The following is a 25,367-nucleotide window of genomic DNA, read 5'->3' on the forward strand; positions in this document are numbered from 1 at the left end:
GGATGACCATTTTTTTCCGTATGTTTGCCTCCAGGGGTCATGTTAACCCATTTCATGTGCACACATGTGCACAAACAGACACACACACACACACACATTCATTCACAGTAATGTCACAGGCACAAACACAAGCACGCACACACACACACACACACACACGCACACACACACACACACACACACACACACACACACACACACACACACACACACACACACAAGATGGAGGTGGGGTTGTATAAAATGAATTTTACATGTGAAATCTATAAACTAATCATGTTTTGGTACTTGTTGTCTAGCAGATACCAGTGAGAATTGAGTGTGGATAATGCAATTTAGTGAGACAGTTAGAATCATATAGGCCTTTCAGCGTGATTTCTTTTTGTGGAAAAAATGTGCTGGACTGGGCGGCGGTCATATTTTGTACCGCTCTGCGGTACATCTAGTTACATTGTGAGTCATTTTTGATAACATCCTATTTTAGCGAGATAGAAAAACGTTGTTTGCCCTCCCTCTTCGTCTATTTTTCATAGACCGACATGTTCTGTTCTCTCTTGGTGGATATGCTCCCCCCCCCCCCCTCTCTCTCTCCAAACATTCAGTTTAACACAGTATTTACATGTTGAAGAAGAGTGTGTGTACGCGGGCGCGGTGTGTGCTCTGTGAGATCAGGTTGGTGCATGTGTGCGCCTCTAGATGAAGTTTCCCTGCACCAGATGGTGTCAGTATTGCACAAGGCAACCGAGTAATCTTTCAGCCCTGCCCCATATCATACGCGCTGGGTATTGTTGTCTAAACCGTCGAGAGGAACAGTCGGTCTGTCGTCTAATGGGTAACCTGCTACACCGTGGGATTTATCGCTTATCTAATGAATATGATGTACTTTAAAAGTGAGCCCAATTGCAAACTATAAGTGCATATATACTATTTTGATGTAGAACGTTCATCAGAGCCACCTCAGTAACGATGGGAGACCGCGGACAAAGGCACAGATGGGAATACTGCTGGTTTGCCTTCGTTTTGTTGCCTTGGCTCCTGCTTTTCGGCGAGCAGGCTTCTGCACAAATACGCTACTCTATTCCAGAGGAAGTGAAAGAAGGGTCCGTCGTTGGAAATATTGCCAAGGATTTGGGTCTTGATGTTAATACCTTAACTGGGAGGCGTTTCCGCATAGTATCTGGATCAGAGGACAGTCTTTTCCAGGTAAACCAGAACAATGGCGTCCTATATGTTCACAAAAATATCGACAGAGAGAAACTGTGTGATGTTAACGCCGCATGTTTGATCAACCTGAAAATAGTGGTGGAAAATCCTTTAGAAATTCATCATGTAGGAGTTGAGATTACGGATGTCAACGACCATTCACCGAAATTCCCAGAAAAAGAGCTGCTTCTTGAGATCGCTGAGAGCACCCTTCCCGGAGCGCGTTTCCAGTTAGACGCAGCTCGCGATCCAGACGCAGGAATAAATTCAGTTAAAGCTTACAAATTAAGCCATAATGACCACTTCGATTTAGAAATACGAGATAGAGGTGACGAAAAAATCCCCTTTTTGATTTTACGGAAATTACTTGACAGAGAGCAGCAGAGAAAACATACGTTACTCCTGACCGCTGTTGACGGAGGCAGCCCCTCCAGATCAGGAATTATGAACATCACGATAACCGTTCTAGATAATAACGACAACCGACCTGTGTTTCAGCAGGAAGTTTACACGACTAATTTACCAGAAAATGTACCTGTTGGGACTATTGTAATCACAGTAAATGCGACGGATTTGGATGAAGGCGTAAACGGTGAAGTGGTGTATACCCTTGGCAAGAAGTTGAACCAGAAAGTGTATGAGGCTTTTCAATTAGATGGCAACAGTGGTGAAATTAAAGTTAAAGGAGCGATTGATTTTGAAGAAACTGATGTTTATAGACTGGACATTTTGGCCTCTGATAAAGGCCAGCCTCCAATGACAGTCGACTGTAGGGTTATTATAAAAATATTAGACATAAATGATAATGAGCCTCAGATAGAAGTGACATCACTCTCTAACAGGGTATCTGAAGATTCAAAACCAGGAACTGTCATTTCCCTTATTAGTATCACTGATAAAGATTCCGGAGTTAACGGTAAAGTTTTGTGCAGCTTAGATGACAGTGCGCCATTTGAACTGAAACCATCTGTACAAGACAATATGTATTCTCTAATAACAAAAGAGCGCTTAGACAGGGAAAGTATATCAAACTATGATATCAAATTGACGGCAACGGATTCGGGCCAACCACCACTTTCTACTGTTAAAACAATGCACATAGACGTTTCAGATGTGAATGACAACAGGCCGGAATTTTCTCAGAATCCTCTTGAACTTTATTTAGTGGAAAACAACTCTCCAGGTGCATCTATATTTTCTGTCAGCGCCCATGACAAAGACTTGAATGAAAATGCTGTTATCTCGTATCATATAATCAGAGGCGAAGGCATGCAAAATGATATGACATCTTTCCTCAATATTAATTCTGAGAATGGAAACATACATGCACTAAGGAGCTTTGACTTTGAAACTGCCAAAACGTTCAAGTTCCAGGTGGGCGCTTCAGACTCAGGAACGCCATCACTCAGTAGTAATGTCACAGTTCATGTTTTTATCTTGGATCAAAACGACAACGCACCTGTTATCATATCACCTGTAAACACGAACGGATCAGCAGAGACCGTGGAGGAAATTCCGCGGAACGTGAACGCAGGCTATCTGGTCACTAAAGTGAGGGCCTATGATGCAGATGTTGGATACAACGGCTGGCTTCTGTTTTCATTTCAAGAAGTCAGTGATCACACACTCTTTGGGTTGGACCGCTACACTGGACAGATAAGAACTCTCCGTGCATTCACAGAGACAGATGACTCGCGCCATAAACTGGTCATACTTGTGAAAGACAATGGGAACGTGTCACTCTCTGCAACAGCAACAGTTCTCATCAATGTTGTGGAGCCCAAAGAGGCTTTTGCGGCATCTGATGTCAATAGTGTAATTAAAGATGACGAGGAAAATAGCGTTACATTCTACCTGATCATTACTTTAGGATCGGTGTCAACTCTATTTCTGATCAGTATCATAGTCTTGATTATAATGCAGTGCTCAAAATCTACGGACTATTCCTCCAAGTACTTACAAGACACGAACTATGATGGAACTCTGTGCCACAGCATCCAGTACAGATCTGGTGATAAAAGATACATGCTGGTTGGGCCCAGAATGAGTATCGGTTCTACTATAGTTCCCGGCAGCAATGGAAATACTTTGGTTGTACCTGATCGCAGGAGGAGAGCGTCTGGAGAGGTAAGGGCAGATCCCATTCATACCGTGCTGTGTTGATACTTACTGTCATGGGGTCATGAATTGTACAAATTCCTGTCTTTACGCACATTCTACATTGTTAGAATTATGTGATGGAAATGTATTATTTTGCAAATGCACGATAAGGCATTGAAACCTGTTCAGCATGTCCAGTCATACTCTGCTTCTGGTGATATGGTGCACCTAATCAGTCTCAATATAGTGTTAGACGCTTTGATTCAATCGTATTTTTTCCTTGCGAGATGGTAAATGTTTTTCGTCTCTCTCCGTCTTTTTACATCGACCTACATATTCTATTCTCTCTCTGTTAATGTGTACCCGAGAGAGATGTGTATGTTTATGATGTTCATAATGGAGTTAGCTATTCTCTGCCAATCGGAAAGAGAGGTTTTAGCTAGGTAATAAGCCTTGTTGAATACATTTGCATAGCCTGGTACTCGGGATATCCGCGGTCACTTTCGTGCGTCCATATATTAAGTTTTACGCAGTGTTTTACAGTATTTGCATGTTGAACATGTGTGTGAGTGTAAGTGCGTGCGCGATGTGTGTGCGAGTGTGTGATTCTTGATATAGATTCCCTGTACCAGATGGTGTCAGTATTGCACAAGGCAACGGTGTAAACATTCAGCCCTGCCCCATGTCATACGCGCTGGGTATTGTTCTGAACCACCGAGAGGTGAGCAGTCGGTCCGTCGTCTAATGGGTAGCCTGCTTCTCTGTGGGATTTGTCGTTATCTAAATAATACACTAAACGTGAAACCAGAGGCAAACTGTAAGTGCGAATGCGGTATTTTGATGTAGAACCTTCGCCAAAGGCACCTCAGTAACGATGGGAGACCGCGGACAAAGGCACAGATGGGAATACTGTTGGTTTGCGTTCGTGTGCTTTCTGCTTTACGGCGAGCCAACTTCTGCACAAATACGCTACTCTATTCCGGAGGAAGTGAAAGAAGAGTCCGTTGTTGGAAATATTGCCAAGGATTTGGGACTTGATGTCAGTACTTTATCTGGGAGACGTTTCCGCATAGTATCTGGATCCGAGGACAGTCTTTTCCAGGTAAACCAGAACAATGGCGTCCTATATGTTCACAAAAATATCGACAGAGAGAAAATATGTGATGTTAACGCTGCATGTTTGATCAATCTGAAAATAGTGGTGGAAAATCCGTTGGAGATTCATTATGTAGCTGTTGAGATTACGGATGTAAATGATCATTCACCGAAATTCCCAGAAAAAGAGCTGCTTCTTGAGATTGCAGAGCACACTCTTCCAGGCGCTCGTTTTCAGCTGAACGCAGCTCGTGACCCAGACGCTGGAATGAATTCAGTTAAAGCTTACAAATTAAGCCACAATGACCACTTCGATCTAGAAATACGAGACAGGGGACACGAAAAAATTCCATTTTTGATTTTGCGGAAATTACTTGACAGGGAACAGCAGAGCAAACATAAGTTACTCCTGACCGCCGTCGATGGTGGTAATCCCCCCAGATCAGGCACTCTGAATGTGACTGTGACAGTTCTAGATATTAATGACAACCGCCCTGTGTTTCAGCAAGAGGTTTACACAACCGAATTGCCAGAAAATGTATCTGTTGGGACCATCGTTATTAGGGTAAATGCGACAGATGTTGACGAAGGCGCAAATGGTGAAGTGGTATATACCCTTGGTAATAACTTGCACCAGAAAGTGTATGAGGCTTTTCAGTTAGACAGCAACAGTGGCGAAATTAAAGTTAAAGGAATGATTGATTTTGAAGAAACTGATGTTTACACACTAGGCATTTTGGCCTCTGATAAGGGACAGCCTCCAATGACTGTCGACTGTAGTGTCATTATAAAGATTTTAGACAAAAATGATAATGAACCACAGATAGAAGTGACATCACTCTCTAACAGGGTATCAGAGGATTCAAAACCAGGAACTGTTATTTCCCTTATTAGCATCACTGATAAAGATTCCGGAGTTAACGGTAAGGTCTTATGTAGCTTAGATGACGGTGCCCCATTTGAACTAAAACCGTCTGTACAAGACAACATGTATTCTCTAATAACAAAGGAGCGCTTGGACAGAGAACGTATATCAAACTACGATATCACATTAACGGCAACAGATTTGGGCAAACCACCTCTTTCTACGGTTAAAACACTACACATAGAAGTTTCCGATGTAAACGACAACAGTCCGGAGTTTTCTCAAAATCCTCTTGAACTTTATTTAGCGGAAAACAACTCTCCAGGTGCATCTATATTCTCTGTTAGCGCCCATGACAAGGACTTGAATGAAAATGCTGTTATCTCTTACAATATAATTAGAAGTGAAGGCATGCAAAATGATGTGACTTCTTTCCTCAACATTAATTCTGAGAATGGAAACATACATGCCCTAAAGAGTTTTGACTTTGAAACTGCTAAAACGTTCAAGTTCCAGGTGGGCGCCTCAGACTCAGGAATGCCATCTCTCAGTAGTAATGTCACAGTTCATGTTTTTATCTTGGATCAAAACGACAACGCACCTGTTATCATATCACCTGTAAACACGAACGGATCAGCAGAGGCCGTGGAGGAAATTCCGCGGAACGTGAACGCAGGCTATCTGGTCACTAAAGTGAGGGCCTATGATGCTGATATTGGGTACAACGGCTGGCTGCTGTTTTCATTTCAAGAAGTCAGTGATCACACACTATTTGGGTTGGACCGCTACACTGGACAGATAAGAACTCTCCGTGCATTCACAGAGACAGATGACTCGCGCCATAAACTGGTCATACTTGTGAAAGACAATGGGAACGTGTCACTCTCTGCAACAGCAACAGTTCTCATCAATGTTGTGGAGCCCAAAGAGGCTTTTGCTGCATCTGATGTCAATAGTGTAATTAAAGACGACAAGGAAAATAGCGTTACATTCTACCTGATCATTACTTTAGGATCGGTATCAACATTATTTCTCATTAGTATCATAGTCTTGATTATAATGCAGTGCTCCAAAACTACAGACTATTCCTCCAAGTACTTGCCAGATACAAACTATGATGGAACTCTATGCCACAGCATCCAGTACAGATCTGGAGATAAAAGATACATGCTGGTTGGGCCCAGAATGAGTATCGGTTCTACTATAGTTCCAGGCAGCAATGGGAATACTCTGGTTGTACCTGATCGCAGGAGGAGAGCATCTGGTGAGGTAAGGGCTGGTCTAATGTTTAATTTCAGTTCGTTATTTTCCGTCATGGGATATATATTTTAAAAAAATCAGTGAATGAGCAAGTAGTTAAAGAACAAAAATAATTTACTGTCATTGTGGTTATGGAGCTGTCCGTGGTGCTGAAAAACTTCTAAGTTTGAATATTATTACTTATGTTACCTGGATTTTACAAATAGACCTTTTCAATTTTCCTTACAGCTATCTGAAAGACAGCCCTAGTCATTTATAAAAGTTATGAAAAGCAAAAGGACGTGGGAATACGTGTATGCGTTTGAAAGAGAAAGCCCTTGATGTGGTTAGACCAAATGATCGTCTGCGCCAGACGGTGTCAGTATTATACAAAGAAATGGTTTAGTGTGTAAGCCATCACCTTCCTTTGCATTGAGGACGTTGTTCTGGCTGTTTGGCATAATAACTGGGTATGTCCTTCTTGAAAGGATGTGCAGGCTGCGATGGTTTTCTTGAAATCACCATGGCATAAATAGTTGATATGGAATGATCTTTAAGCTGGAGTTTGATTATTTGTGAAGACCTGGTGCCTGATTCACGCTGATCTTTGGAATATACAATTTCATTGACGATGGAATACCGAGGACAAAGGCGCAGATGGCTACACTGGTGCGTTGCTTTGCGGATTTTATTGTTGCTGTGCTTCTGGCAGCATACATTGGCGCAGATAAGGTACGCTATTCCAGAGGAAGTAAAAGACGGCTTCGTTGTTGGAAATGTTGCTAAAGATTTGGGCCTCGACGTCAGTACATTGGCGGAGAGACAGTTCCGTATAGTCTCTGGATCCGAGGACGCTCGTTTCCAGGTAAATCAAAACAATGGAGCTCTATACGTGCTTAGGAAAATCGACAGAGAGGAGCTGTGTGATGGCAGTTTGAGCTGCGTCGTTAATTTGAAAATTGTTGTTGAAAATCCTCTGGAAATTCATTATGTAGAGGTCGAAGTAACCGATGTAAATGATCACTCCCCGTTGTTCCCGGAGTCAGAACAGAATTTTGAGATAGCTGAACTGACAGCTCCAGGCGAGGATTTTCAGTTGCATCCTGCACGCGATCCTGATCATGGGCAAAACTCAGTCCGTTTTTATAAACTGAGTCAAACTAATTACTTTCAACTTGAGTTAAGGGACAACGGAGAAGATGCTAAAATACCATTTCTAAAGTTGAGAACTGCCCTGGACAGAGAGCATCAATCCAAACATAATTTAATATTAACTGCAGTAGACGGAGGAAATCCACCGAGATCAGGTAGCATGAACATAACTATAGTAGTGTTGGATAACAACGATAACAGACCTGTATTCGATAAAGACGCATATTCTGTAACCATACCAGAAAATATTGCAGTTAACTCTCTAGTACTTAAAGTCAACGCGACAGATATGGATGAAGGTCTGAACGGTGATGTTGTATATTCTTTTGTAAAAAGTCTCAAAAGAAAAGTGTACGACACATTTGACTTGGATAAAGAAAAGGGCGAAATCACCATCAAGGGTAGTGTGGATTTCGAGGACACGGAAATATACAGGGCTGATGTTACAGCATCCGATAAAGGACAACCCCCTAAAACAACTAACTGCAAGGTTGTCATAAAGGTGACTGACGTTAATGACAATAAACCAGTGATAGACGTAACATCACTGTCTAACGTAGTTCCTGAAGATTCTAAACCAGGTACTGTTATATTTCTCATAAGTGTTTCGGACAAAGACTCTGCAGAAAATGGTAAAGTTAGGTGCACTCTGTCCGATGGCTTGCCTTTTGAGTTAAAACCTTCCTTCAAAGATAACATATATTCTTTAGTGACCAAAAGTACATTAGACAGAGAACACACATCGTCATATGAAATAACAATAACAGCCACAGATGCTGGTCAGCCGCCACTGTCCACGTTAAAATCATTGACTGTGGAGATTTCAGATGTGAATGATAACTACCCAGAATTTTCTCAGAATCCTCTAGAACTGTATCTAATGGAAAACAACGCACCAGGAGCCTCAATATTCTCTGTGAGTGCCACTGACAAAGACCTAAATGAAAACTCTGCCATAACATACCAAATTGTTCGGGGCAACGGAACGCAGACTGATATGACTTCTTTCCTGAATATTAATTCAGAAAATGGACATATTCATGCACTGAAAAGTTTTGATTTCGAAACAGTGAAAACATTCCAGTTCCAAGTAGTCGCCACGGATTCTGGCGCTCCATCGCTGAGCAGCAATGTCACGGTCAAAGTTTATATTCTAGATCAGAACGACAACGCACCTGTGATCCTGTCTCCAGTCAGCGCGAACGGGTCAGCTGAGGGGATTGAGGAAATACCGCGCAATGTGAACTCTGGACATTTGGTGACTAAAATTCGCGCCTATGACTCAGATATCGGATACAACGGTTGGCTACTGTTTTCAGTTCAGGAAGTGACAGATCATACTCTGTTTGGTTTGGACCGCTATACTGGACAGATTCGGACCCTTCGGTTATTTATGGAGTCGGATGAGCCACAACATAAACTTATTATTTTAGTAAAAGACAACGGGAATGTTTCACTTTCCGCTACAGCCACCGTGATTGTTAATGTCGTGGAGCCTAAAGAGGCTTTTGCAGCGTCTGGTGTTAAAAACGCCGTGGATGACGAGGAGGAAAGCAGCGTGACTTTTTATTTAATTATTACCTTGGGATCAGTCTCTGCGCTTTTCCTCATAAGTATAATAGTGCTGATAGCTATGCAGTGCTCAAAATCAACAGACTATTCCTCAAAATATTTACAAGACACAAACTATGACGGGACCCTGTGCCACAGCATTCAGTACAGATCTGGAGATAAACGGTACATGTTGGTTGGGCCAAGAATGAGTATTGGATCTACTATAGTTCCAGGTAGCAACGGGAACACGCTAGTTGTTCCCAATCGTGGAAGAAGAACCTCTGAAGAGGTAAGTCATGTTAAAACATTATGAAATGTACTGTTGTCCACTCACACTTGATTAAAATGATGAAAATGAATGAATTAGAACGATTATGGCCATGCGCAATTTCGTGTCATATCGGACTGCCTGTTTGTTTTACTACTACTTAAGGCTGCTGGAGTTACCTGGCCCAGGAGAGGGGGCAATGTTTAGATAGCAGTTCATGGTGAAGAGAGGCTGAAGGTGGTGACGTTGGTATTTGTACTCATAAGAATAGACATCAGCATTTAGTAGAAATTTATTTCATCATTATGCATTATGCAAGTAGGTCTAACAACGTCATTGATTTCCTGATTTCCTTGTCCCCTAAATATATTTTGTAAACATCAAACCAAGCTAAGCAATCTTTCTTGCAACATCATTGTGCACACAAAGCTAGTTATACACCTCACGGTGTCAGTATTACACCATAGGAGATTTGCCTTCAAGATTTGGCCCTGCCCCTTTTATTGCATACAGGCTATTTCGTTCGACACAAAACGATGGACACGAGCGGATTGTGTGGCTGGGGGGAGTCGGGAAAACAATGAAATGAAGAGCGAAACACTATTGAGCAACATACATCAGAATTCGGAACATCTTCTTTCATCATCTTTGTGAATTAGTTCATAAATTCCGTTTCAAAAGGCTTATTTTTGTCTCTTGGCGATGGAGAGAAGAGGACAAAGGCGCAGATGGGACTACTGGTGGATGGCGTTGCATTTCTCGTTGCTGCTCTGTTTCAGGGACCGTGTGTCGGCACAGATAAAATACTCAATTCAAGAGGAAGCGAAAGCGGGCTCAGTTGTGGGCAACATTGCTAGGGATTTGGGTCTGGATATCAGTTCTTTGGTGAACCGACGATTTCGTATCGTCTCTGGCTCCAAGGACGCTCATTTCCAGGTAAATCAGAACACAGGCGTATTATATGTGGACAATACTGTTGACCGAGAAGAGTTATGTGATGACAGTGGCGCATGCTTGATAAACCTGAAAATCGTAGTAGAAAATCCTCTAGAAATACATTATGTGGCAGTTGAAATTGCAGATATAAACGACAATTCGCCATCTTTCCACGAAAAAGAGCAATTTTTAGAGATGGCAGAAAATACCATAACAGGGGGACGCTTCGAACTGCAAACAGCTCGGGATCTTGATTTAGGCATCAATTCTGTACGTCACTATAAATTAGATCCAAATTACCATTTTGAGTTAGAATTAAGTGACAGTGGTTACGGGGATAAGAGTCCACATTTGGTTTTAAAAAAACCTCTGGACAGGGAGAAAAATGACAAACACGTATTATTGTTGACTGCGATAGACGGTGGAAATCCACCTAAATCAGGCACTCTTAATATTACTGTTACAGTCTTAGATATAAATGACAATCGCCCAGTTTGCAGTCAAGAGACATATTCAGTCACCCTTGAAGAGAATGCCCCTAATGGAACTATTGTCACTACAGTCAATGCAACCGATTTAGACGATGGTGTGAACGGGCAGGTGGAATATAGCTTTGGCAGAGTGGTAAAACATAAAATGCAAGATATGTTTCAACTAGACAAAGTTACAGGCGAGATACGAGTAAAAGGCAAAGTCGACTTTGAAGAGAATGCAATGTACAGATTAAGTATAAGGGCATCTGATAAAGGCCAACCTTCAATGGATAAGGACTGCAAGGTTGTCATCACAATTATAGACTTGAACGATAATAAACCGGAAATAGAGGTGACATCACTCTCTAACTTAGTGTCGGAAGATTCAAACCCCGGGACGGTCATTTCTCTTATTAGTGTAACAGACAAAGACTCTGGCGTCAATGGAAAAGTATATTGTCATATTCCAGAAAACTTGCCTTTTGAGTTGAAATCATCTGTACAGAACAATATGTACTCTTTAGTAATCAAACAGAGGCTAGATCGTGAACTTAAATCTCACTATGATATTACAATAACAGCGACAGATTTAGGTCAACCACCTCTTTCAGCTACAGAAACTTTGACCATAGACGTTTCAGATGTGAATGATAACAGACCCGAGTTTGCTGAGAATCCACTTGAGTTATATTTGCGAGAAAACAACTCACCTGGAGCATCTATTTTATCTGTTAGTGCAGCAGATAAAGACTTGAATGAAAATGCAGCAATTGTCTATCATATTGTCCGAGGCGAGGGAACACAAAATGATCAGTCATCTTTTATTAACATCAACTCTGAAACTGGAAGTGTCCATGCACTGAAGAGTTTTGACTTTGAAACTATTAAGAGGTTCAAATTCCACGTGATTGCCACGGACTCCGGAACTCCCGCCCTTAGCAATAACGTTACTGTGAACGTATTTGTTCTGGATCAAAATGACAATGCTCCCGTGATCTTATCTCCTGTGAGTGCTAACGGATCCGCCGAGGGTGTGGAAGAAATTCCTCGAAATGCGCACGCAGGGCATGTGGTGACTAAATTACGGGCCTATGACGCAGACATTGGATATAACGGATGGCTACTATTTTCACTTCACGAAGTTTCTGATCACACGCTGTTTGGTTTGGATCGTTACACTGGACAAATAAGAACTCTTCGCTCATTCACAGAAACAGACGAATCAGAACATAAACTCGTTGTACTTGTCAAAGACAATGGAAACGTGTCACTCTCAGCCACGGCGACTGTGATCATCAAAGTTGTCGAACCTAAAGAGGCTTTTGCTGCCTCTGATATGAACAGTATTGTAAAAGATGACGAAGAAAATGGAGTCACATTTTACTTAATCATAACCCTTGCTGCGGTTTCAACCCTCTTTCTTATAAGCATCATCGTGCTAGTTGCCATGCAATGTTCAAAGTCTACAGATTACTCATCAAAGTATTTACAAGACACCAACTATGACGGCACGCTGTGCCACAGCATCCAGTACAGATCTGGAGATAAAAGATACATGCTGGTTGGACCCAGAATGAGTATCGGTTCTACTATAGTTCCCGGCAGCAATGGGAATACACTAGTTGTACCCGATCGCAGAAGGAGGGCTTCTGAAGAGGTAAGCACTGCTGCAAGCATTACAAATAATAGTTTCCATCACAGTTTATGTCATGAATACGGTCATTTGATGCGCTAAGGGTGCTATGGCGTGATTATGCAGCTTTTGCAGATTATGCTACTTAGTGTCTCTGATGGTAGTTTTTATTCAGCATTGTTAAACATGCTTGTGCATTGTGTGAAACCTATTTTGTTTTGCTATTACATTGTAACGCAATTCGTTTTTGTCTCTAAGAAAACAAATTAGCAGATTGCAGTTACCCATTTCATTCAGTTACGAGTGGTGCGCTGGCCACGGTGCTGAAACAATGTAGCTGCTGTTACGATGAATGCAGCATGTTCTTATGTGAGAGATACCGTCGAATAAGTTTGATGCACATGTTCAAAAAATGAGCTGAATGATTGAATTAAAGTGAATTAGAAATGTGTATTTAACACGCAGCATTGACATAGCTCATGTGTCCCAGATGGTGTCAGTATGACACAGAGAAAGGTCTGCAAAATAAGCCCAGCCCTCTCACAGTCACGAGAGCTCTTTTCATTCTATTTGACCTAACACCGTAGCTTGACGTTTGTACAAGAGGACCGATGGTGTTCGCACCATAATATAACTTGGTCGCTAACAGAGAATGGCATATTTAGTAGTCTGTGTATAACTATCCTTTCTAAGAAGCAATGCGTTCTTTTTCGATATACTAATCGGACACAACTACACCACAATGGGAAACGGAGGACAAAGACCCAGGCGGGAGTGGTGGTGGATTGCTCTACGTCTCTCTTTGATTCTGTGTTTTCGGGGACATGCTTTTGCGCAGATAAGATATTCAATTCCGGAAAACGTCCGAATAGGATCTATCGTTGGGAATATTGCAAAGGATTTGGGTCTTGATGTTGGTGCTTTGAAAGAGAGAAGATTTCGTATTGTCTCCGGATCCGATGTTGCTCTGTTTCAGGTAAATCAGAACAATGGCGCGTTATATGTGGACAAGCATATTGACAGAGAGGAGCTGTGTGATGCTACCACGGCTTGCCTGATAAACCTAAAAACCGTTGTTGAAAATCCTCTCGAGATACATTATGTAGGAGTTGAGATCACCGATGTTAATGACAATTCCCCGTCATTCTCTGAACATAATCTCCATTTAGAAATTTCCGAGAATACTCTTCCCGGTGCACGCTTCGAACTACCACTGGCAAGAGACCCAGACGCTGGGGTCAATTATGTTCGTCTGTATAAGTTAAGTCACAATGATTACTTTCAGTTGCAGCTGAAAGATAACGAAGATGAAGGAAAAGTCTTGTTTTTGGTCTTGGAAAAAACTTTGGATAGAGAGAAATCTGCTAAACACATTTTGCATGTGACAGCCGTGGACGGTGGGAATCCTCCAAAATCCGGAACTTTAAACGTCTCAGTTGCCGTCCTCGACATAAATGACAACAGACCTGTATTTAGTCAGGAAGTGTATTCTGCAACAATTCAAGAAAACGCTCCGTTTGGAACAGTTGTAATTGTAATCAATTCGACTGATGCTGATGAAGGTCCGAATGGAGAGGTTGAATATACTTTGGGGCGATCTTTGAAAACAATGGTAAAAGATTTATTCACTTTAGACAGCATCACTGGAGAAATTCGAGTAAAAGGTCAGATTGACTTTGAGGAAAACGAGGTATACCGTTTCAATGTCCAGGCTACTGACAAGGGAACACCTCCAATGACTACTGATTGCAGAGTTATAATAAGAATAAAAGATGTAAATGACAATATGCCAGAGATTGAAGTTACATCTCTCTCTAACATGGTCTCTGAAAGTACCAAACCAGGAAATGTAATTTCACTTATTAGCGTTGTAGATAAAGACTCTGGTGATAATGGCAAAGTAGTGTGTCGCATATCAGATAATATACCTTTTGAATTGAAACATTCAGGGCAAGATAATTTGTATTCACTTGTAACAAAAGGACAGCTGGATAGAGAGGCCGTGTCACACTATGATATTACTGTCTCAGCCACAGACCTTGGGCACCCACCTCTCTCCTCATTCAAAACTCTTCATGTACAATTGTCAGATGTTAATGACAACAGTCCAGAATTCCCCCAGAATCCGCTTTACCTGTATTTAGCGGAAAATAATGTTCCTGGCGCATCCATTTTCTCTGTCAGCGCGTCAGATAAAGATGCTAATGAAAACGCTTTAATCTCTTATCAAATAGCAAGAGGCAATGGTTCACAAAATGACCTGACATCTTTCCTGAACATTAATTCTGATACCGGGAATATCCATGCGCTGAAAAGCTTTGACTTTGAAACAGTGAAGACGTTCCAATTCCACGTGATTGCCAAGGATTCCGGAACACCTTCTCTTAGTAGTAATGTGACAGTTAACGTGTTCATACTAGATCAGAACGATAACACACCGGTAATACTTGCTCCAGTCAGCAGTAACGGCTCCGCTGAGGGGGTGGAGGAGATTCCACGCAATGTCAATGCAGGCTACTTAGTGACTAAAGTCAGAGCGTACGACTCTGACATTGGTTACAACGGCTGGCTACTTTTTACTCTTCAAGAAGTTACAGACCACACTCTTTTTGGGTTGGACCGCTACACAGGACAAATAAGGACCCTCCGTCCATTCACGGAAACAGACGATGCGGAGCATAAACTGCTCATACTGGTCAAAGACAATGGAAACGTTTCACTTTCAGCAACAGCGACTTTGAAAATAAAGCTTGTGGAGCCAAAAGAGGCGTTTGCAGCGTCTGATATGAAGAGCGCAGTAAAAGACGAAGATGAGACTAATGTGACATTTTACTTGATAATCACCTTAGTGTCAGTCTCAGCCCTTTTTCTAATTAGTGTAATTACTTTAATCGTCATGCAATGCTCAAAACGCACAGACTACAATTCCAAGTACTTACAAGACACAAATTATGATGGAACATTGTGCCACAGCATCCAGTACAGATCTGGAGACAAAAGGTATATGCTAGTTGGTCCTAGAATGAGCATCGGCTCCGCGATTGTTCCGGGAAGCAACGGGAATACCCTCGTGTTACCGGATCATAGAGGGGGGACGTGTCGTGAGGTAAGAGACGATCATATTTTTTCAGTAATTCTAGCTAGGGCCATTTTAATCTTTTGTCACAATCATGTTTTTCATTTTTGCAGGATTTGCATAGGTCATAATACCAAAAGTGCGATGGCTAGTGCTATGCGACATATAAGTAAATCCATGTTCATGCAATTTATCTTAGACAAGTTAAGGTTATATCATTCGGGGTTGCGTGATGTGTATAATATTATGGTTGATAAAAGTTAATGATAAATCTGTGAACTGCATCTCACAGTGATATGAAAGTCTGGACGGTGATTCTTAGTGAAATGATTTCAATACACATAGCCTATTATTGTCTTATAATAATGCCAAAGGGGCACCAGGCGATGTCAGTGTTACACAAGGAAGGAGTTTTGAGACTAAGCCCTGCCCTCTGGTACGTAAGAGCTCTTTGTGCAGCTCTGAGAGAGAGAGATGCGCAGGGTCGCATCAGTGTTGCCTAGCTAGGTAGGCTATTATATGCTCCACTCGGCTATCCGAACTTGAAATGGTATGTCTTACTGGATATATTGCTTTACTCTTCTAAATTGAAGGAGAACGTTACGTCCATTAACGTCAGATGAATTAGCTGTATTTTTGTGATGGAAGACAGAAAACAAAGGCGATGGTGGGAGTACGGGTGGACTGCACTAGGATTGCTGTTGTGTTTCGCGAAGCAGACTTCAGCACAGATCCGATATTCTGTTGCAGAGGAGGTTAAAGAAGGATCTGTTGTTGGAAACATTGCTAAGGATTTGGGTCTGGACCCCAGCACTTTGGTGGACAAACGGTTGCGTATCGTTTCTGGATCGAAAGACACACTGTTCGAGGTAAATCAGAACAATGGCGCTTTATTAGTCAGTAGAAAACTGGACAGAGAGGAGCTGTGTGATGGCAACGACGCATGCTTGATCAATTTAAAAATTGTTGTGGAAAACCCTCTTGAAATTCATTATGTTGGTGTTGAAATCACCGATGTAAATGACCACTCGCCGAGTTTCCCAGAGAGAGACTTACATTTAGAAATAGCAGAGAATACACCAAAGGGCGCACGCTTCGAGCTACAGAGCGCTCGTGATCCAGATGTTGGTATCAATTCTATACGTTCATATAAATTGGCTCCAAATGATCATTTTGACTTGGAGTTACGCGACAGTGGATATGGAGATAAAACCCCATTTTTAGTGTTGCAAAAACCGCTGGATAGAGAAAACATTAAACAACATACACTTCAATTAACAGCGATAGATGGCGGCATTCCACCCAGATCAGGTACCCTTAACATTACTGTTAAGGTGCTTGACTCAAACGACAACCGTCCTGCATGCAGTCAAGACGTTTACACAGTGCATTTACCGGAGAATGCACCTGTTGGTACCATTGTTATGACCATAAACGCTACAGATGCTGATGAGGGTGTTAATGGGGAAATTGGATATAGTTTTAGCAGAAACATAAAACGGAAGGTGCATGACATTTTTGCGTTAGACAGTGTCACAGGTGAAATTAAAGTTAAAGGTGAAATTGACTTCGAAGAACATGAACTTTACAGCTTGAACATACAAGCCACCGATAAGGGCCACCCCCCTATGACTGCTGACTGCCGTGTAATGATAAAGATACAAGATGTAAATGACAATAAACCAGAGATAGACGTGACATCTTTGTCTAATGTGATCTCTGAAGATTCTAAGCCTGGGACGGTGATATCCCTTATTAGTGTTCGGGATATGGACTCTGGTATAAATGGTAAAGTTCTGTGTAGCCTCTCAAACACTTTACCATTCGAGTTAAAGCCGTCCATACAAGAAAATATGTACTCCTTGGTAACTAAAACAAGTTTAGACAGGGAGAAGGTGTCACAGTATGACATAACGATAGAAGCAAAAGACCTTGGAGTGCCCACAATGACTGCATTCAAAAGTCTAGTTGTAGAAGTATCCGATGTAAATGACAACATACCACAATTTCCTCAAAATCCGCTTGAGCTGTATCTACCAGAAAATAACGTCCCCGGTGCGTCTATATTCTCTGTAACTGCTTCAGACAAGGATTTGGATAAAAATGCTGCCATCACATATAACATTTTTAGAGGCGAGGGGAATGACATGGCGTCTTTCTTGAATGTTAATTCGGACACAGGAGTAATCCATGCGCTAAAAAGTTTTGATTTTGAAACCACAAAGTCATTTAAGTTTCAAGTGGTGGCGAATGACTCTGGAAGCCCCTCATTGAGCAGCAATGTGACGGTGAATGTATACATCTTAGATCAAAACGACAATGTTCCAGTCATTTTGTCTCCTGTCAGTGCAAACGGTTCGGCTGAAGGCGTGGAAGAAATTGCTCGAAATGTGAACGCAGGCCACTTGGTAACCAAAGTAAGAGCTTTCGATGCAGATGTTGGATACAATGGATGGCTATTATTTTCTCTTCAGGAAGTTACTGACCATACTCTTTTTGGTTTAGACCGCTATACAGGACAGATACGGACGCTTCGTCCTTTCACAGAAACAGACGAAGCTGAGCATAAACTAGTTATATTAGTAAAGGACAACGGAAATGTTTCGCAGTCTGCAACAGCGACTGTTATCATTAAATTAGTGGAGCCCAAAGAAGCGTTTGCTTCGTCTGATGTTAAAACAACCGGGGAGACAGAGGACAATGACATCACTTTTTACCTGATCATAACTCTGGGATCAGTTTCCGTGCTTTTCCTTGTCAGCATCGTTGTTTTGATTGCGATGCAATGCTCTAAACGAACAGATTATTCAACCAAATATCTACAAGAGACTAACTACGACGGGACACTGTGCCACAGCATTCAGTACAGATCTGGAGATAAACGTTACATGCTAGTTGGACCAAGAATGAGCATTGGTTCAACCATAGTACCGGGCAGCAACGGAAATACTTTGGTTGTTCCCGATCGCAGGAGAACGCTTTCCGAAGAGGTAAGATTTAACAGATTACAATCATGATGCAATTGCACGTTTGTTGGAGTTATGTTTAATGACCAAAATATAATCTCTATGGAAATGCACATATCATATGTCCCACGCATATTAGAAAGTACGGAACAGACACTTATTATTAGGTGAATATATGAATGCATATAACAGTAAACGTGCAGCCTATATGTCTCTGTCCTTGGTGCTGAAATGAATTAAAGAAGACTGAACAGTTAGTGCAGCAGCATCACAGCTACAGATGAATTTGAATTTCATACTGAGGACCAGCTGATGTCAGTGTTGCACTACCTATCCAGCTGAGATAAGCTAAGCCCTGCCCATTTACGCTGTCGTTCAGTTTTTGGTTTCAGTCGCAGTGTAATATTTCAGAGCTTGGCAGTAGAAAACATGGTTTGCTCATGAGGCACGTTCGCACGATCTCCCGTTCACGGCAAAATGCTGAATGTTAGCGTTGAATCCGGATTTCGAGATTGATCATACATATAGAGAATACAGACACGGAATCGGTAGCTATGGGAGGCGGCAGACAAAGGAGACTGGCGTATCCATGGATTGCTGTACAGCTCTTTATGCTTTTGTGCTTGGAGGAGGCGGCCTGGGCACAGATACGGTACTCAGTTCCAGAGGAGGTGAAAGAGGGATCTGTGGTCGGAAATATTGCAAAGGATTTGGGCCTGGACGTTAGCACTTTGGCAGAGAGAGGTTTTCGTATTGTTTCCGGATCTGAGGACGCTCTTTTTCAGGTAAACCAGAACAACGGCGTGTTGTATGTTCATAGGAAGATTGACAGAGAGGAGCTGTGCGATGGCAATTCAGCATGTGTGCTGAACCTGAAAATAGCAGTCGAAAACCCTTTGGAAATACATTATGTGTCGGTTGAGATTGTAGATGTTAATGACAATGCTCCACGCTTCTCCAAGAAAGAACAAGATTTGGAAATAGCAGAAAACACTCTACCGGGCGCGGATTTCCCATTAGTGGCTGCCCGCGATTTTGACTCCGGTGTAAATTCTCTGCGTCTCTATAAACTGAGTCACAACGAACATTTTGAACTCGAAGTGCGAGATGATGGCGAAGAGAACAAAATTCCACTTTTAAAATTACAGAAGTCTTTAGACAGAGAACATAAATCTAAACATAGTTTAGTGTTGACTGCAATCGATGGTGGGAACCCGCCTAGATCAGCAAGCATGAATATTACTGTAACAGTGCTAGATAATAATGATAACAGACCAGTATTCAGTCAAAATGTCTACACAGCATCTATCAAAGAGAATACCCCAGCTAATGCATTCGTGTTAAAAGTCAATGCTAGTGATGCTGATGACGGCTTAAATGGTGAAGTGGTATATTCATTTAATGGTAATTTAAAACAAAACGTGTATGACACTTTTGAAGTAGACAAAGTTACAGGGGAAATTCGAGTGAAAGGCACAATTGACTTTGAGAACACAGAAGTATATAGAGCTGATGTTACGGCTTCAGATAAAGGACAGCCTCCTATGACGACAAATTGTAGAGTGATGATAAAAGTAATTGATGTGAATGACAATAAACCTGACATTGAGGTTACTTCACTGTCCAATGTGGTTTCAGAGGGGTCTAAACCCGGAACCGTTATTTCTCTGATTAGCGTCACTGATAAAGATTCTGGTGTTAATGGCAAAGTTATCTGCAACTTATCAGAAAATGTCCCCTTTGAGCTGAAACCTTCATTTCAAGATAATATGTATTCCCTTGTAATCAAAAGACAGCTGGACAGAGAGCTTGTGCCTGACTATGATATAACCATAGTAGCCACTGACCTTGGCCAGCCAGCTTTGTCCACCTCTAAAACCTTTAATGTCCAAATATCTGATATTAATGACAACTCCCCAAAATTCCCACAGAATCCCCTGGAGCTTTACCTGCTGGAGAATAACTCTCCAGGCGCCTCCATATTTTCTGTAAGTGCGTCTGATAAGGATGCGAATGACAACGCCGCCATTACATATCACATAATTAGGAGTGAGGGAACGCAACAGGACGTAGTATCATTCTTAAACATAAACTCCGAAAACGGAAACATCCATGCATTAAAAAGTTTTGACTTTGAAAGCATAAAAACGTTCCAGTTCCAAGTTCTCGCCAAAGACTCGGGCAACCCACCGCTTAGCAGCAATGTCACCGTTAAAGTATTTATTCAGGATCAGAATGATAACGCCCCAGTGATTCTGTCTCCAGTCAGTGCTAACGGTTCTGCTGAAGGTGTGGAAGAGACTCCGCGCAATGTGAACACAGGTTATTTGGTCACAAAGGTGAGGGCCTACGACGCTGACATAGGATACAACGGCTGGCTACTTTTTTCTCTGCAAGAAGTATCTGATCACACACTTTTTGGTTTGGACCGCTATACTGGACAGATAAGAACACTTCGGCCATTCACGGAAACCGACGAGGCTAAACATAAACTTGTTATACTAGTCAAAGACAACGGAAATGTTTCACTCTCATCCTCTGCTACTGTGATCGTCACTCTTGTGGAGCCCAAGGAGGCTTTTGCAGCATCCGATGTGAGGAGTGCCGTCATCAATGACGAGGATAGCAACGTGACATTTTATTTATTTATCGCATTGGGATCAGTTTCATGTCTGTTTATAGTCAGTATCGTTGTGTTGATTGCAATGCAATGCTCAAAACATACCGACAACACTAAATATTTACAAGACACAAACTATGATGGGACATTGTGCCACAGCATTCAGTATAGGTCTGGAGACAAACGATACATGTTGGTTGGGCCCAGAATGAGCATCGGTTCCACTATAGTGCCTGGCAGCAGTGGAAACACTCTAGTTATTCCTGATCGCAGGAGGAGAGAATCCGGAGAGGTAAGAGTCTGTATCTACTCTGAACAACTTAATGCCAATAAGCAATGTTTTAGAATGCACAAGACTTGATTTGCTCTGCATGCTGGCTTGAAACGGTATGAACAAAACTGAGCAAGACTCATTGTATTCGTATACACGACACCAGTGGGGACAGGGGCACTTACATGGTACTTGCAGTTTTGTATGGAGGTATGGAGTTCTTTGCTCTGACATTTATCATCGTTGTGAACTAACTTTGAAATGGGGTTTATTTCACCAGATTTACTTGCAAAATGACGTCTCACAATGCACAGATAGGAGTTACGAATTAATAGTGTGCACGCATTTTATTTTAGTTTGTGGTCATATTTCAGACTGTACAGAAACTAGGTTCTGAACTGCTGAATACTGAATGTTGTCTTCCTCTGCAACTGAAATTGTATTTGCTGCTGTCACTTCGCACATCACCCGACAGCTGTGGATGGAGAGTTATTTATGTTGGTGCGCCCTGAGGAGGAAACATGTTGCAGATATACCATTGTTGCGTAAATGCGAAGGAAACATGAATAATGGCGTTGTATTGTTCAAACATAGTGAAATCTTTAATTAACTACTCATTTGATCTCTACATGTAGACCTACTAGTTTGCAGGCACTGGCCATACATGCCTCCAAACGATGACGTACTGACAAGGCAATTAGTTCAAACATTTAACTTGTGAATAGTAAAACATTTAACATTTAGCTATAAAAATTGCATTCTGAATTTCCAGTATCAACTTTGTAAACCACATGATGTCAGTGTTACCCAAGTAAAAAGTGGAAGGCAAAGTCCTTCCCCCTTTTCCGGTTTGCTTTATGCGTTTTGTTCCACCCCACATCAATGTTCATGTACGAACAGGCTATGTGGCATGCAAGTCTATCTTCGGTAATCTGTAGGCTACTCGCGGGAAAAGATTGTACAGTATAATGTCGTATTAGCTATTTAAAACGTAACGTTTCATCAGACTGGCGTCGTTTAAACCAACTCCTTCAGGATGGGAAACTGGAAAACACGCAAATGGAATTACTTGGAGGTTGCTGTGTGCTTCGCTTTGTTGTTGTGCATCGGGAGACCAGTTTCTGCCCAAATACGATATACTGTTCCGGAGGAGGTGAAAAGGGGATCTGTCGTTGGAAATATTGCAAAGGATTTGGGTCTTGACACTGGTTCTTTGGTGGAAAGGCGGTTTCGCATCGTTTCAGGATCAGAGGAGCCTCTTTTCGAGGTAAACCAGAACAATGGCATTTTATACGTGCATACACAGATTGACAGAGAGGAACTGTGTGCAAGCAGCGCCTGTTTGACAAATTTAAAGATTGTTGTGGAGAACCCGCTGGAAATTCACTATGTAGACGTGGAGATCACTGACGTAAATGATAATTCCCCCAAATTCCGAGAGACTGAACAGCATTTTGATATAGCGGAACATACAATTGCGGGGACACGTTTTCAGGTTCAAGGCGCACAGGATCCAGATTTGGGAAGTAATTCTGTTCGCTTTTATAAACTTAACCAGAATGATCAATTTGACATTGAGACCAGGGAGAGACATGAAGAAAAAATACCCTTCATTGTTCTGAAGAAAGCCCTTGACAGGGAGACGCAAAGTACACACAGGCTTGTGCTGACAGCGATAGATGGGGGAAATCCTCCGAAATCAGGGACCCTTAATATTACTGTTACAGTCCTTGACTCAAATGACAACCGCCCTGTATTCAGTCAGGAGACGTATGCTGTTGATCTAAAAGAAAATGTTCCTGTCGGAACAACAGTAATTAAAATAAAAGCAACAGATTTGGATGAGGGCTCAAATGGGGAAATCGAGTATGCACTCGGTAGAAATTTAAATCCTAGGGTATATGAAGTGTTTCAGCTAGATAGCATAACAGGTGAAATACGAGTTAAAGGCAAAGTGGACTATGAGAATACTCAGATATATAAATTGGACGTGGAGGCATCCGATAAAGGACAGCCACCTTTAACAGTGGAATCCGGTCTCATTATCAAGATTATTGACGTAAATGACAATACCCCAGATATTGACGTGACCTCAGTTTCTAATATCGTGTCTGAGGATTCCAAACCGGGGACAGTTATCTCCCTCATAAGTGTAACAGATAAAGACTCAGGCGACAACGGGAAAGTGATGTGTTCTCTACCGGATAATGTGCCCTTTGAACTGAAGCCATCATTTAAAAATAACATGTACTCTTTGGTGACCAAAGGGCACTTGGATAGGGAAGTGACTTCACATTATGAATTAATAATAACAGCAACCGACTTTGGTCAACCTCCCTTGTCTTCATTAAAAACTTTGAAAATAGAAATATCAGATGTTAATGATAACGGTCCACAATTTCCACAGAATCCTATAGAGCTTTACTTGGACGAAAATAATGCGCCTGGCGCTTGTATATTTTCCGTTACGGCGTCTGACAGAGACTTGGATGAGAACGCTGCCATTACATATCACATTATAAGAAACGAGGAGACGCAGAATGACATGGCTTCTTTTCTAAATATTAACGCTGAGAACGGACATGTCCATGCGTTGAAAAGCTTTGACTTTGAGAAAGTAAAAACTTTTCAGTTTCAGATTCTTGCAAAAGACTCGGGAAGTCCTCCTCTCAGCAGTAACGTTACAGTAAAAGTGTATATTCTTGATGAAAACGACAACCCACCAGTCATTCTGTCTCCTGTCAGTGCCAATGGCTCTGCAGAAGGTGTTGAGGAGCTTCCACGAAATGTGAACGCAGGGCATCTTGTTACGAAAGTGAGAGCCTATGACGCAGATGTAGGGTACAATGGCTGGTTACTATTTTCACTTCACAAAGTTACTGATCATACTCTTTTTGGACTTGACCGGTACACGGGACAGATACGAACTCTTCGGTCATTTACAGAGACAGACGAGGCTGAACATAAACTGACCATAGTGGTCAAAGACAATGGAAATGTTTCACTCTCAGCTACAGCAACAGTAATAATCACCGTTGTTGAGCCAAAAGAAGCCTTTGCAGCGTCCGATGTCAAAAGCACAGTAAGCAATGAAGATGAGAGTAATGTTACATTTTATTTGATTATCACCTTGGGCTCGGTGTCAGTGCTTTTTCTCGTCAGTATCGTAGTGCTCATAGCTATGCAGTGTTCCAAATCTACAGACTACTCCTCCAAATACTTACAAGACACGAATTACGATGGGACATTATGCCACAGCATCCAGTACAGATCTGGAGACAAGCGCTACATGCTAGTTGGTCCCCGAATGAGCATTGGCTCCACTATTGTTCCTGGAAGTAATGGAAATACTCTTGTCGTACCAGATCGCAGGAGCCGAACATCCGGAGAGGTAAGAGAAGTTCAAATAATACTACAAGCGTGCAATGGTGATACAAGTGCGACAAACACACACATACAAAGCACAATGCATCAACAACATGTCTCACTAAGCCACATTTGAAATGCATCCGGTGGGTTTACTTCAAGCTAAATATCACAGATGGAATTTTTACCGGGTCAGATGCTTGGATACGTGTTGGAAATATTGGAGTCATTACGTTTACCCTTGTGTTTTCCCTTACTTATTTTGCGGAGATGTGGCATTTGTTGTAGTACGCCAAGTGGTGTCAGTGTTACACAAGAAAAATGCTTAACGCTTTGCTCTGCCTCCTCGACTACGTAGAGCTGCTCACACACAAAACCAGGGAAATGCACCGTCCGTTTTACTAAAGACAGACATGCGGTGTGTTGTAATGATTTCACCTCATATTTAACGGCGATGCGCCGGGTGTTCAGCACATATTTTGGGGTGTGTAAGAGCTAATCGAAGGCATCTGATATCCAGGTAGTCTACGACATTCATGATGGGATGCAA

At 41.9% G+C, this 25,367-nt stretch overlaps 1 protein-coding gene and 1 long non-coding RNA gene across 12 annotated transcripts in view; one reads left to right on the forward strand and one right to left on the reverse strand.

The window, feature by feature from the left end:
* Positions 1 to 25,367, reverse strand: part of LOC121693929 — a 47,988-nt gene that overhangs the window by 21,446 nt on the left and 1,175 nt on the right. The window lies entirely within an intron of this gene.
* The window catches only part of LOC121693910 (protocadherin alpha-C2-like), a 171,552-nt gene that overhangs the window by 3,730 nt on the left and 142,455 nt on the right, over positions 1 to 25,367 (forward strand). For 2 of the 11 annotated variants that reach the window (XM_042073741.1, XM_042073716.1), the window contains exon 1: positions 22,436 to 24,842. The exons of 1 other annotated variant lie outside the window; for it this stretch is intronic. In XM_042073741.1, the coding sequence (XP_041929675.1) occupies positions 22,488 to 24,842 (2,355 nt within the window). In that variant the 5' untranslated portion in view covers positions 22,436 to 22,487. Of the gene's footprint in view, positions 1 to 938; positions 1,220 to 3,339; positions 6,533 to 6,751; positions 7,036 to 7,062; positions 9,498 to 9,864; positions 12,543 to 12,945; positions 15,625 to 15,993; positions 18,585 to 18,963; positions 21,473 to 22,435; positions 24,843 to 25,367 lie in introns of those variants that run through there. 8 more of the 11 variants (XM_042073753.1, XM_042073746.1, XM_042073739.1 and 5 more) reach the window with 8 other exon arrangements.

This window comes from Alosa sapidissima, chromosome 20 (assembly GCF_018492685.1).
Source record: "Alosa sapidissima isolate fAloSap1 chromosome 20, fAloSap1.pri, whole genome shotgun sequence".
Taxonomy (NCBI): Eukaryota; Metazoa; Chordata; class Actinopteri; order Clupeiformes; family Clupeidae; genus Alosa; species Alosa sapidissima.